This window comes from Rhinolophus sinicus, chromosome 5, assembly GCF_057876585.1.
Source record: "Rhinolophus sinicus isolate RSI-liver-muscle chromosome 5, RSI-T2T, whole genome shotgun sequence".
Taxonomy (NCBI): domain Eukaryota; kingdom Metazoa; phylum Chordata; class Mammalia; order Chiroptera; family Rhinolophidae; genus Rhinolophus; species Rhinolophus sinicus.
Genome location: NC_142505.1, coordinates 21689147 through 21704060, shown reverse-complemented (window position 1 = coordinate 21704060; position 14914 = coordinate 21689147). Strand labels below are relative to the sequence as shown.

Here is a 14914-nt window from a genome sequence, read left to right as displayed (position 1 = left end):
TTATACACACAGGCTCCATGGAGCTCCTAACAAACTTCAGACACTACTTAAAAAAACCCAGTGGTCACGCATAAATAGCATGACATACAATATTGTTATATATAGTGACATGAAATACACACATTTTATATATATATGTATCTGTATATCTATATATAAAATTCCTCTTGGTTCAATTCTATAATGAAGTTTCAGCATCCATGTATTTCTTTGTTGATTCATCTTCGATATTTATTTTCACACTCACAGGTTTTTCAGGGCTATTTAAAACAAAGAATCAGAATAAATGATTTTGAAATGGATAGATATTACATTCTAAACGTGGCCAACAATAAGTATTCATAATGAGCCTTTGAGATGACTATTAATACTATAGACATGTCTGGGTATTATCTTACTGCTTTCTTTTCCTATCAGTAAACTGAATGGGAAAGGCAAATGTTAAAAATTCTTAGTTTTGTTTTTTCCAATGGATATTTTTCCCACTGAAATTCATGTTTTTCTTACAACTGAAGACAACTCCTTAAAATTGGTCAGTATATGACTATGTTTGATTTATTAGTTTTACTTTATATATGAACATTTATAGCACTGGACTTTTATTTCACTGACGAATCCATTAAAAAATTAATCTTTGTTACTACAGGTAAGCATCAAACAAATTTCCTTAAAAATATAACAAATTTACAAGACTTCTCTCACCAAATTTGGCTCACAAATATAAGAGCAAAATACATATTCTATATTTTCAAAAGGTTATATCAAATACAGTAATTCCACGTATACAGATTTAATTGACTTAATTGTAACACATGAATAGCTGTGTTTTGAAATTTTTTTCAAAAAATAAAAACACATATGCTTTGCTGCCTTCTCCAGACAAAACTGAAGAAAGTCTCCCCCCAAAAAATTTTTCTTTTAAACAACATAACCCAAACATTCTCTTTCTTCCCATTTGATTCTGAATTGAGGGACAACCTAAAAAAAGACAGAAGTATAAAAATACTATAATATTATTGCAAGGTCTTTATATTTATCATAAAACTACACTGACAATCTGGGCCAAGAGTGCTGACAAAGTATGAAAAGTTAAGAGTAAAAGAGTACTTAGTGAAATTCTGGCTGCACGGAATAATCCAAAGTGACAAAAGTGTTTAACTTAAAAACATTTAAGATCAAGATAGACATGAAGAAAGGAAATCGTCCAACTTAGAAAGTGGAACTCAAGAAATGATGATTAAAATAAACAAACAAAAATGACAGAGATTAAACAGGAGCAAGGTTCTAAAAGGAGGTAGGGAATGAATGACAAAACCTAGTCAATTATCATCAAAAGACAGAGGCAAGAAAAACTAATTAAACAGAAATAGCTATGTGATTGCTTGCCTGGAAAAGTTCTGATCTGATGCCCAAGCACAGTATGCTGACACCCAACACAGTGTCTGGCATAAAGCATACATAAAGTAAATATTTGTTAAATATGAATGACTGAGTACCCTAAAAGACAATACCTCATTTCTCCACAGACCTAAGGGATTAAAGTACTAATGATTATCACACTGGAATCCCTGAGGTTCAGGCCTTGAAATGAGGACAAAAGAAAGAAAAAGGGGTTATATAACAAAAGTATAAGAAAGTTATGTGATGTATGGTCCATTATAAAACTGAGTGGCCTTTATATCCATGGATTAAATTTCTTCCAAATATCTTCAAAAAGAAAGTTTACCTCACCTGGAGAAACTATAGGCTAAAACAATAACAACAACAACAAAAACAAAAAAAAAGGAGAACAATCATGTTTTTCTTTTTTTCTTGCGCCACCAGAGGCATGATTGAGGTAGAGTGTATTTAATCCCTAGTAATTATCTTTCTTTATACGGCTTCTGATCTCTTATATATTTATTTCACATTACCATAGTTATATATTCCATCTGTATTATAGAATAGCTCAAATTTTTTTGGAATAGGGAACTATAAATTTAAAAAACAAAACCATCAGTATCTATAGCTGGTTCCAGGATACAGAAAAATAATGGATAGATTGATAGATAAAAGGAAGGAAGAAGAGAAAAGAAACTTGGTTTTAAGTAAGGAAAATATAAATTATGTAAATTGAGTTAAATTTAATGGTTTTATTGAACAGCTACCCATAAGCAAATTAAAAATTGGTTACAGTTAGAAAATTCATAAATAGTTACAGCTACCTCGTGTTAGATCTGGTTACTTTGGCATTCTCAGTATTCATGGAAAGTGCCTTCCACTGTGCAGTTTTGGCCATTTCATCTGATATGTTAACAACTGAGGGATCAACACTGAAGAACAAACACACTTTTTGGTTAGTATCCAGTACTTGCAAAAGCATTAATAATGTCATTCTTATTACCTATGTAATATTTGCTTTCATCAACTTAAAATTGAGAAAACACTTTGCCATGCACATAAACCAAGTTCTAGCAGGTATCAGAATACTGGAGTTCTGTTATAAAGGTCTCATGAGGAAATGCATCTTTCTTTATAATCAAAACTAGGAATAAGGTCAATTGGCAATGATGCCTAAGAAGATCATCTTGGTTATATATAAATACATATACTGTTGAGCTAAGATAAAGAATATACAGTATTAACGTGCTCATAAAAACAATACTGCCTCAAGTCAATTAGAAAACTTTTATAATTGCCACAAATTTTAATCTCATCGAGTAAATATCCAAAGTAGGTAAGGGTAAACTAAAACTATTTATAGCTCTCAAAAAATATTTAAACGAATGCTGGGAAAGAAGACACTTTAAGACTAAGCACAGTGCTTTGAAAATATAGCAACAGAATAAAAACAGGTTTATATATATTGCTTTTCACTGGCATTCACATTTTTAGTATCGAAGTGTTATTATAGTCAATTAATCAAAATGAAAATCAAAAGAACAAAATAATGTTCCTTTCACTGTAAGGGACAAATATAACCATTCCGTGTCTCTCTGAAATACTGCAAAAATTACTTCAAGACCCAAATCTAATAATGGTATCTATAAACAATTTTGGGCTCAACTTTGTGAGTCACATGTAATATGAAAAGTACTACAAAGTTAAAAGAAATATACTTGCAAGCCCTTTTTCTTCAGCAAAAGAAAAACATTTCATGCAAAAAAGCGATAGATACAAATGTCAAATTAGATATTAAATGAACAATGTGATGGCAGCCAGGTTATAAATAAGTAGCAGTCATTTAAAAAGTGCTAGCTTTGTTCCCTCTTTAAATCCGAATATCGTTTAAAATATAAGATGGTAGAAAAGTGTGACATGGGCACTAGAGTCTTTAGGAATGGGACTTCACCAAGTCAATTTTTTAAAAGTGCACAAAATTTGAATATCCAAATTCACAATGGCACAGCCACACAACTTGAAACACTGCCTATCCTGAGTAAATGTTTCTTTGCTTGATTGCCAACTTCAAATAACTGAAGAGATAAATTCCTGAAGCACCTTCTCATTTCTAAAATATCCTAAGTAAGAACTATTTCATTACTGGAAATTAAGCCTATGTACATTTTGTTTTTCCACCAAATAAAACTGGATGGGAAAAATTTGCATACATTAAATAAATTATTTTCACATTTTATAGGGCTTTACAGTTTCCAAATGCTTTCATGCATTATCTCATTGATTCTCCTGGCAAGTAATCCAAAAATACTTAAAATTTAAAATTCTGGCAGATAAAGAGATCAGCCAATTTCTGGCATTCTTGGTGTTCAAATTTCAAGCAAAGCAGCATTAATCCTGGCTGAAGTCATCACTTAAAAAATAAAAGTAACTATATAGATACCCACTCTTTTTGTTAAATATCAGACAGTGTAAGTATAGACTCCACCTAAATTTGTCAAGGCCCATATGTAATCACACTGAGAAAGTGCTAATATGACTTATAGAAATTAACTGGTAAATAATCTCTACAAATTGGTGTCACTAATAACCATCATGGCATTTCCTAAATTTTTTAAAAGTACAACCAACAAAGTTAATATATTAATTCATTTAACAAACATTTACAGAATCTAGCGAAGCAGAGCACCACAGTTGGGTATATTAAGACGGCTATATGTAGTGTTTAAAATGTGTAACGATATGAGGGAAGATCATGAAAGGTGACACAGAATAATACCAATGACAAAAATTAGTCACAAAAAGTAGAGAAGAATTACTTAACAAATTCATTTATCAAAACTAACCAACATTTACAAGTCCAAATGTGATCTCTGTTAAAAGCTGTAAAGATTAGTTAAAAATTAAAAAAGGTTGTAGCAAGTCAATTAAATACCAACAAACACTTTTCATTAAGTGTCACAGAAGAATTCTATATACTTTCTTAAACTGATTTTTCTACTATAAATAGCTAATCAGAAATGAAATAAATGTGTAGAAACAGAAATCAGAGGTGTGCACAAAAAACATAGGTTTTTAATCTTTTAAAACTACAAAAAAAAGTTGACATTTCCCAACCTTCACTTTTAGTTCATATTTTAAAATATAAATCACAAACATCATTCATGACAAACAATATACAAAATTTAATTTTTCTGTAATAGGACTTAAAGTAGTCAAATCATACCTGGAAACCAGGAGAGTTCCAGGGCTTCTAAACATAATTACGCATTGGAAGGTTATTAGAAAATGGATTACAAATGTTTACTTTCTAGCACATACTGACCGAAGGGCAGAGAGGAAAGAGCTGCACTACTGAAAGAATGGGAATATTATTCGTAGGCATGTGCACTGATTTTAAACTTTACTACAACAGAAAGGGTGAGGAAAAACAAAGAAATCTTGTCTGCCTGGCATGGAGATTAAACGCTCTGCTTCAAGACTAGCTTTTTCTTCAGGTCTGCCTAGGAGGGGAAGGAGCGGGAGAATTGCACGAAACCCTGATATACCAGATGCAGGTTTTATCACCTTTTTAAAAATAGATATCACTATTTTAAAGAAGAATTACATGGCTTGTTCATGCACTCTTGACATACATAGAAAACACATTTCACAGGATCAAGTTTTATCTCACCTATATTTTAGGGCCTTCACTGGAATTTGCAAGAGACTTCCCCCTTCAAATGGAAGATGCACTGTATCGTCATCAGCCTGAAGCATTCGTTCAGCTTCCTTTAGAGCACACACACCAAGAGATTACTTTTTCCAGAATATTTCAAATCAACTTCCATGTTACAAGCCAAGTAATGGTACAGAATTTTGCATATAAAGACTAAAGTTTTATTTAATTTTTGTAAAAAAAAAAAAGAATTTACTATATAAGTCCTTTTCATCGTGATGTATACCAGATTATTAAAATGCTGTTAAAATACACACTAAAATGTACTACATATTTAAGATTAAATTAGATGGTAGACTATGGTGTAGAATTATTCTGTGTTACCTGGGTCTTCATACTGCTAAATTGTTCTGACAGGTGATTAAATACACACATGACATGTAATGTTTAAAAAGTATTTTTGTGTCAGGGCTATAAAGGGGCAACTTGGTACAATGGGTAAGAAATACATTTGGGACAAGTTACCTAACTAACCTCTCTCAGCCTCAGTTTCCTTATTTGCACACTGGGGATAATAAAGTACTTACACTTTATAATAATAATGTTCTTAGGATGTATTAAAGGAGTTGATTCCTGTAAAGTGAATGTAATAGTGCCTGCTACTTGGTACAGAAATACAAACAAGTGATTGGTGCAAATTTAAAATTCTTGTCTTTTTTACCTCTTTCTCTTTTTTCTTTTTGTCATCTTCCTTCTTTTTCTTACTTTCTGGCATGAGATCATCAAGCCAACTAAGTTCTCTCTTTGTGAAACACAGATCCATGAGTTTACGTACAAAGACCAATGCAAGAACCTTAAAAAAAGGGGGGGTGGGGGGAGAATATTAAGTCACATCTAACAATATATAAATTGTATCACTTGAAGAGAGAAAAAATATTTATTAAATCACAAATAACAAAACAGTACTTCATATATTTTATTTAAAAATGATTTCATGCACCATCTTATTTCAAAGGAACTGAGTCATCTATTTATCTTTCTGAACTTGCTGCTCAAAGATACCTTTTCCTATATAAATCCCTTGCACTCTGCATAAAATTATAAAGCAGAAAAAGTATGATGTCTTCACAATAAAAGATTATTAATTTTTATGATGAATTTGCATTATATACATTATATAAGTAGAGATAATGAAAAAAAAATCTCTTATGCAATGCATTAAAGAACCAATTTTCCAGGATTAGGTTTTAACTTTCCAATCATACTTGTGAAAGAGACACGTTATAACCTTAACTTGCTTTTCTTTAACTGTTACGAAGGTTGAAGATATTTTCAAATGTTCACTGGCAATCTGGATTTTCTCTTCTTTTCTTACTGTTTCCTATCCTTTACCTGTTTTGCAATTGGTTTTTATGACTTGTTCATGAATTATAAGAGTTCTGTGTCGTTTTCAATAAAAACACATTATCTGCCTTATGTTACAAATATTTTCTCCTAGCTCTCAATCTGATTTTACCATGGATATATAAAACATTTTTTTAGCATGTGGTCAAATATATCTATCTTTTTTTTATACAGTTGGGTTTCCCTGTCTTCTTTGAAAAGTTATTTTCAATGACTGGAGTATACTACATATTTTTTGAAATTCTCCACTAGTATTATTTTAACATTTAAATCCTGAATTCATTTATGAATTCTTTCAGAATATGGTATCAGGTAAGGAAAGCAAGCTTATTTTACTCCCAGTATATAGTCAAATCTTCTAATGCTATATACCATGTTTCCCTGAAAATAAGACCTAGCCAGACTATCAGCTCTAATGCGTCTTTTGGAGCAAAAATTAATATAAGACCCAGTATTATATTATATTATTATATTATATTATACCCGGTCTTACATTAAAATAAGACCAGGTCTTATATTAATTTTTGCTCCAAAAGACATATTAGAGCTGATGGTCCAGCTAGGTCTTATTTTCAGGAAAACACAGCACTAAATTTTTCCACATAAATGAATTACCACCTTTAATGAAATAATCTGCTTATGGTATTCAACGGGTAAATTCTCATGTATTCTGATAAATTTCTGAACTCCTTAAGTCTATTTTCCTCATCTATTTGTCTTTTCCTATGTTAATTCCATATTGTGTTAGCTACACTGACTTGACAGTAATTTTTAATTATTTAATTATAAAAACAGTATAGTATCAGTACAGGAACAGTCAAGTCCCTCAACCTACAGCTAGCCAGGAATTCTTAATTATAATTATCATTGTTTTGTTATTCTGTGGTATTTATTACACCTTTTATTTTCTGATATACAATTTACATATTGTAAAACAGAAAAATAGCATGTGTACAGTTTGATGATTTTGACAAATGCACGAGTTCCTTGTTGTTTCAGAAAAAAAACATGCAAATAAAACTCTAGTAAAATTCATACTTGGGAGTGACATTTTTATACTAAGTCTGCAAAACAAAAAACATGCTATATTTGTATTTGTTCAGGCCTTAAATTTTATGTCCTTCAATATTGTTATGGGTTGAATTGTATCTCCTAAGAAGGATAAATATTTAAGTCCTAACCCCCAGTACTTCAGAATATGACTTTATTTGGATAGATTTGTTGTTGATGTAATTAATTAAAATGAGGTCATACTATAGTAGGGTGGGCTCCTACTATAATATGTCTGGTGTCCTCATAAAAATAGTGACACACAGGGAGTACACCACGTAATGATGAACGCAGATAGGAGTTATGCAGTTGCTAGGTAAGGAATGCCAAAGATTGTCAGCAAATCACCAGAAGTTAGGATAAGGCAAAGAAGGATTCACCCACAGGTTTCATAAGGAGCATGGCCCTGTCCACACCTTGATTTCTGACTTCTCGCCTCCAGAACTATGAAACAATTTCTGGTGCTTTAAGCCAATGAGTTTGTGGAACTTTGTTGAAGCATCCCTAAAAAACTAATACAAATACTATTGTAAAATTCATTTTTTTCTTTAAATAGGTCTTTCCTTTTAAATTTGGCCATAAGTATTTTATAGTTTTTGGTCACTGTTATTACTATGATTTTTTTCCATTCCCGTTTTTAGCATTATTACTAAGAAAGAGCCAATAATATATCAATTCTCATATTTTATATCTAGCCCCCAAACAAAATTCTTATTAATTCTATTAGGGCTTTTAGTCTTTTTTGCTTGAGTCATTTGGATTAATAGCATCAACATTATGGACAGATATTATTATCTCCTCTTTATACCAATTATTATATTATCTTATATCACAGTTAAAACCTTCAATTCAATATCAAATAACAAAAGTTAACATTGTGGGCTTTCCTATATTAAAACTCATTTATAGATTTTTGTTCACAATGACTGAATTTTAACTTACTTATATTAATTCTTGATAAAGAATTATCAATGTTTATCTATTTAATCATGATATATTACTTACAGAAACACTGTACATTTATTTGTTAACATCTTTAAGATGTTTGTACTTATATTAGCCAGTGAGAAGGCATCGTAATTCTTTTGTACAACTTTATTAGGCTTTGGTATTAAGATCTTGCTAGCGTTTCATGAGGAAAGTGCAGAAGTTTCCACCTTTTCCTTTGGTTGAAAATAACTGTCTTTTTTAATTCAGCTGTTAATACACCTGGGCCTGATAATCTAAGGGGAGATCTTTAATCATCTTTCCAGTTTATTCTATGCAATGGAGTTATAAATATACCTAGGTTTTATACTTCTCTTTGGATCAATTCTGGAAATGTATATATAGTATGGAAACCACCTATTTCCTCTAGGTAGGGGGTAGACAAACTGCAGCCCACGGGTTAAATTTGATCCACCACCTGTTTTGATACACCTATAAGCTAAGAAAAGCTTTTACAGATAAACATTTGGAATTGATTTAATGATTGAGAACACTCTCTGAGCCCCAATTAAGTGAAATATCCCAAATGAAAAAGAATTCCATTCTTCTCATTATTAGATTTTCATTTTTTTAAAAAACTGTGTAATACTTTCTGAATTTCATCAATAAGAAACTGCAAATTTCTCTCGTTACATAAGTGCCTCCATAATATTCTTTTGGCCTATAAAGATTAAAATATGTACTATCTGACCCTTTACAGAAAAGTGTCAAACTCTACTTTAGATGCTCAAATTTACTGTTACAGATTTATGTAACATTTTTCTTAAAACCCTTCAAATCTCTTCCATAACTGTAGTTATGTATCTTTTCTCTGTCGTAATCTTGTATGTTTTGCTCTCTCATTTTCTTCTTTACTCAGGCTTGGAAGGAATTTATCTACTATTGATCTTTACAAACAAAAAATCTTGTTTCATTTTTAAAATTTTCTTGATTAAAGCAAGGAAGGGAATATGTTTTCCTACAAGTATAACTTTAGCTGTATCCCACAGACTTTGTTAAAAGTTCTCCATTTCAATACCTCCACAATAATTTTATAACTCAGTTTTTCACCCAGAGATTATTTCAGCATTTAATTTGCTAAACTCTTATTTTAGTGACTTTTCATTATTCATTTGTAATTTATTTGTAATGAGGGAATATGACGTAAAATTTTTATAGCTTTTTAATTTTTTTATAGATTTCCTTTGTAGCCATGTATAGCACCAATTTTTTAATATGGTATTTACAAAAGAATGAATAATCTCTATTTGCAAAATACAATATCCTGTGATAATTTAATTACTTATATTGGTTGTCTTATTAATATCACTATAATCTTTATTACTTTTTAACTTCTAGATCTATTAATTTCTGAAAAAAAGAAGTATTTAAATATTCTATTAAAGAACCATGCTGTTCTGGTGGCTTTGCTTTTTACATTTGGTTATCATATTTGTTCCACAAATGTGCTAACCTCTTAAGTTATTCAAAATTACAAAACAGTATTCTACAGCCCAAAAACTAAAAAAACAAAACAAACAATTTAGAAAATGACAAACAAATTATGTTTCAGAATGATTGGTTTAATAGCTAGAAAGGAGTAATTCACATTTCAAAATACCTAAGGTACTTAACACGGGCTGTTCTTCTCAAGTCAATCATAAATACTAATAATTACTATCCATACACAGAAAAATATTATTAATTAATGACAAAGTCTGAAAAAATACTTACCATCATGGGGAAAACTACTGCAGCAGCTGAAGCTTTTATCACCCACAAAAGAACCAAACAAGTAAGCTGAACGACTGTGAAAATATGGACCTTCCAGAGAGGCACATAGCGGAGGTATATCAGATCAGGCTGATGCTTAGCAGGCATTCCAAATAATTTTATACGGTCAAAAAACTATGTATGGAATGAAAAACAAAACAAGAAAAAGTTTTCAATAAAAATATCATTTCTGATACTTAGGAAAAGAAATTATATTAACTTTATGGTTCTGTGATTTAAACTATAACTTTCTTAACATGTTCTGATAGTATAAGAGAATGTTTCATATAGAACATCTGGATCCAAGGAGGGGGGAAAAAAAAAATCAAGGAAATCATTTGAACTAATGTAATGAATTTAATCAAAAAACTCAAGCCAAAATGATTTGATTTGTGGGATTAAAATAATCTGGTATAATCAAATATACAAGTTATTTAATCTCTTTCAACTTGTGTCTAATATGTACAATAAAAGAGTAACAATCTTACAAGGTTCTTTCCATATCTAATTTTCAGTTCTATAAAAATAACCTTAAGTAACAATTACCAATTCTGCACCCATTGAAAAGGAAACTATGAGCAAATTCCTTGGTCTTTTTGAACTTTAATTTCCTCATTTATAAATTGGGAAAAAGATCAGCGCTACCTCAAACTTGCCAAAAACGAGTTAATGAGATCATTTCTTGACCAGTGGAGAGTAGATCCTAGACTGTGTTGAAAAAAATCAAAATGCCGCCTCTGAGAAGTCCTGCCAGCCACTAGCTAGCAACGTTAGACAACATGCTTTTCATGATAAGAGACGGTCATGCATGCAGTGCTAAGTATTCTTTATGAGCTACATATTTTACACTAATATGGACTGATACAAATCTTAATAAATTTTATCAGGTTGTTTTCCAGAAAGTGTTATAAGTAAGACAAAACAGAGCAGTGAAATCACTGGATTCTGGCCTTGGCTCCATTGCCTACTTAGCTAAGAAACTTCAGTAGGTCTCTCTATTTCTATTTCCTGATTTACAAGATTAGTATTACTCGTATCTCTTCCTTTCCTGCTTTCCTTACGTTGTTTTCAGGACAACAGAAAATAATCTATATACTAGCTTTATAAACTGTATGGCCCATACAAATGGCAGGTATTACCATTTTTATAGAAAACTGGTATCTGCCTTTTCTTTTTAAGCACTGAAATTGTTTTTCTACATGTCAGAAACAGTACTTTTTTCCCATTCGAATTCTTTTAATTTTCCTTGTACTACACTAGTCTTTAATAATAAAGGGACTTTCAATGGCTTCAACTGGAAACAGGTAGGACCATATCAATTCGTTATCTCATTGCCAGGGGGAAAAAATGTGGAGTAAGCTAATAATCACTCAGAAAGTGTTAACATACCCTCAAAATATTACAGTTGAGAATAAATCACACTACCATCATCAAAATAATCTTTGCAAATTTAAAAAAAAATGTTTCAAGTGTTTCTACAAAATCATTACATAGTTAAGACTTACCTGGATTCCCTTTAATGAGGAAACTCCCATATAAAGGAAAACACCATACAGAACAGGCATTGGAATAAACTGTAAGTAAAATGACCACAATTAGAATCCATGCTACTAAAATCATTTCACAGTAATACACAAAAACATGGTCAATGAGTATTTACTGAGATAGAATTAAAAGATCTTTCAATGACGAGATCTAACTTTTCCGTAAGAAAAACGCTAGTAAACAAGAACCTCTTTAAAAAATGTTTGTCTTCTACATGTTCCTTCCTCCCTAAAAGGGGAGTACGTTCCATGATTAAGAGCATGAACACTACAATCAGAATACTTGGTTAAAAAAACCCAGTTAACTTCTTATTAACTTCTAAACCTCTTTATGCTTTAGTTTCCTGTATCAGTTTGCCATGAAGATTAAAGGATTTCAAATAAACAAAATACTCAAAAAAACAAAAAAGCACATGGTACATATTCACTCAAAAATATGAGCCATTATTACTACTGTCACTACCCCTATGTAACTATTATACAGTACCATTTCCTGAGTATAATAATTGAACTCCACTCCCTCCAAAAAGTTCTTATTAGTTTGGCAGTCAGGAGGATCCCAAACCGTCTACCGAGTCCTATAGAAAAGCTATTAACAGGCCCCGTCGATTTACTCAAAAACCACATCAGCACTCTTACCCAAGGAAGAGAGCTGTGAGGAAAAAAGACCTAAGAGTTACAGAGAAATTCTACTGAATAACCTAGTGTGTCATTCTTAAGGACCCTGGAGAAAAAAAAATAACTCAGGAAGAGAAAAAAATATATGTTAAAAGTCTAATCAACATACTCTGATTTTCAAGAAACTATTTTATCCTAAAGCAACTTCAGAATGCTAGGGAAAGTAAATAAATAGAATGAAAAAGCTCCTGGAAATCAAAGCTATAATTATCAAAATGATTTTTTTTTAAATGTTGTAATAATGACTTAGATGACACTGAAGAAATCAATATAATGATAAAGAGAAAGGAGGAAATTTTCTTTAATAGTGACAAAGATTGGGAGACAAAAATGTGAAATCACACCCAGAAGGTCTAACATCTGTCTAACTGGAGTTGAAGAAATATCTAACAGAGACAATAGAGAAAAGGAAATAAACAATGGAAGAAAATTCCCACAGTTAAAGAGGCCCAAGTTTCCAAAGTAATATGAACCACAGAGAGACAAGTAGGGTAAATAAAAAGTCCCTGTCTACCCAAATATCCCAGCAACATCTCAGACTACCGGGAATAAAAAGCATATTTGGGTAGTTCTAGGAAGAAAAAAAAAAAGTATCTGAAGTCACAAAATACAAATAGATAACAGATTTCTTATTAGGACTACTGATCTCTAGGAAACAATAACTTTAAGACTCAAAGAAAAATAATTTCTGATGTTCAAATGTATATCCAACTATCAATCAAATGTGAGGGTAATTTTGAAACATATAAGGACACTGGAAATTTACCACCCATGGCACAGCATGTGAAAAAATTAGTCAAGGAATTCTTTTAGCAATCCAAAACTTAAGAAATATAAGAAAAAGGAGAACTTGTATACATAATTTTTTTTTAAGTAAGGGACGTTAATAGATATTAAAACTTAGCAGGTCTTAAAGCTTGGGCTGTTATTCTTCAAGCAGCAGGAGCTTAGTAAAATAGTGATAAAGAGGGTATATTTCTACTTCACATATACAGTATACATTCCAAGCTTGTACCCTAATTTATAACTAGTATATAACTCTTTACTTAGTAATTTTACTACAAAAATAACTAAAACAACAAGGAAAAAATGAAGTTGAGTTCTAGGATAAACAGAAAATTTCAGATTAGATACTTAGCTAAATTTGCTATGGTTATTGTTATATTTTTTTAAATTACTAGATTCAATAGTATGTGTAGAGCAAAAATCAGGTGTGACTAAAAGATATTGGTGCAAAAGTAATTGTTTTTTGCAATCATTTTTAACCTTTTAAACCAAAATTACTTTTGCACCAAACTAAAACTTTCTTACATGCCTCATTTATATTAACTGTTTATGTTTTTCTACTAAGTGCTACTACTTTTGTTTCATTTAGTTCAACAGAAAGAATGCATTGATTTAATTAATAGCAATATTATTTTTACATTTTGGTCAAATAACTAAGTTTCACCCATCTTTCACTATTTCAATATAAAATCCTCTGGATATATTCTTCTTTTAGATCACTTCTAAGTCATGGGTTAATTCCTTCCAAAAGTGTTCTTCATACTACCCTTTTAGAACTGTTTTTAAAATGGATACATCTAATACTGAAATGCCTATTATACTAAACACCATACCAAAATGTTATTTGCCAAGTAAAGTCTAGCTAATGAAAATAATTTTAGACATTTTTATTGCTTCATTTTCACACCACCAAGTATAAATTTTAGGATAAAGAAGATTTTAAAACATTGCAATAAAGAGATTTTTACCTTTAGTGCTGAAGTCATAAACACAGACAGGCCCATTAGAATAAAAATCATTAGCCCCGTGACCCGCTGTTCACGAATTCCCAAAAACTTGGGTTGTTCCCCTGGAGCAGAACATTCAGATTCAAGTTTTAAGCTGTTGACATGGCTTATTGACAACACCGTTGCAGCCACAAACCATGGAAGCCCCATGACAGAGCAAACTCCCAACATAACACCAACCACGAGCAAGTCAAGGTGATAGCCAGCTCCTTTCTGAGAAGGGAAACGAACAGGCATTATTTATAAGTCTAACTCGTTCTCTTAAGTAAAAATTCTGTACTGCTTATGAAGTGGATTATATTAATAAAAGCATAACTAATGTTAAGATGAAATTGTCATCTTACATCCTTTAATGTTCGAATTATGATGAAAACACCTCAAACTCTTGAAGAAATTATCATACTTGAGACAAAATTTTCAAGTTACCTTCAATTTGTGCTCCTTTCTGTTTATAATTACAGCTGTGATTTGTTGATCCATAAAGATGAGGATGGTACAAAGCAGAGCTGGAACAGCAGCTATTAACAAAGTCCACCAAGGATTCTCTCCCAATGGGCTTATGATCCAGCCCCTGTTTGGATCAGTAGGCTGTTAAAAAATGAAAAAAGAATGGAAAAAAGTGTTCTTCTCCCACTGCACAAAATTCCCGCAGCACCAACTGTGTCTATTCC

General features: G+C 31.3%; 1 protein-coding gene across 25 annotated transcripts in view; it reads right to left on the bottom strand.

Moving 5' to 3' along the window:
• Positions 1 to 28: 28 nt before the first annotated feature.
• The window catches only part of SLC4A7 (solute carrier family 4 member 7), a 99770-nt gene continuing 84884 nt past the window's right edge, over positions 29 to 14914 (bottom strand). For 19 of the 25 annotated variants that reach the window (XM_019745254.3, XM_074312738.2, XM_019745259.3 and 16 more), the window contains 8 exons: positions 14670 to 14831; positions 14205 to 14456; positions 11734 to 11802; positions 10190 to 10363; positions 5757 to 5888; positions 5051 to 5148; positions 2205 to 2312; positions 29 to 260 (listed from right to left, as the gene is read on the bottom strand). In XM_019745254.3, coding sequence (XP_019600813.3) covers positions 179 to 260; positions 2205 to 2312; positions 5051 to 5148; positions 5757 to 5888; positions 10190 to 10363; positions 11734 to 11802; positions 14205 to 14456; positions 14670 to 14831 — 1077 coding nt within the window. In that variant the 3' untranslated portion in view covers positions 29 to 178. The remainder of the gene's footprint in view (positions 261 to 2204; positions 2313 to 5050; positions 5149 to 5756; positions 5889 to 10189; positions 10364 to 11733; positions 11803 to 14204; positions 14457 to 14669; positions 14832 to 14914) is intronic. The other 6 variants (XM_088798307.1, XM_088798304.1, XM_088798305.1 and 3 more) reach the window with 1 other exon arrangement.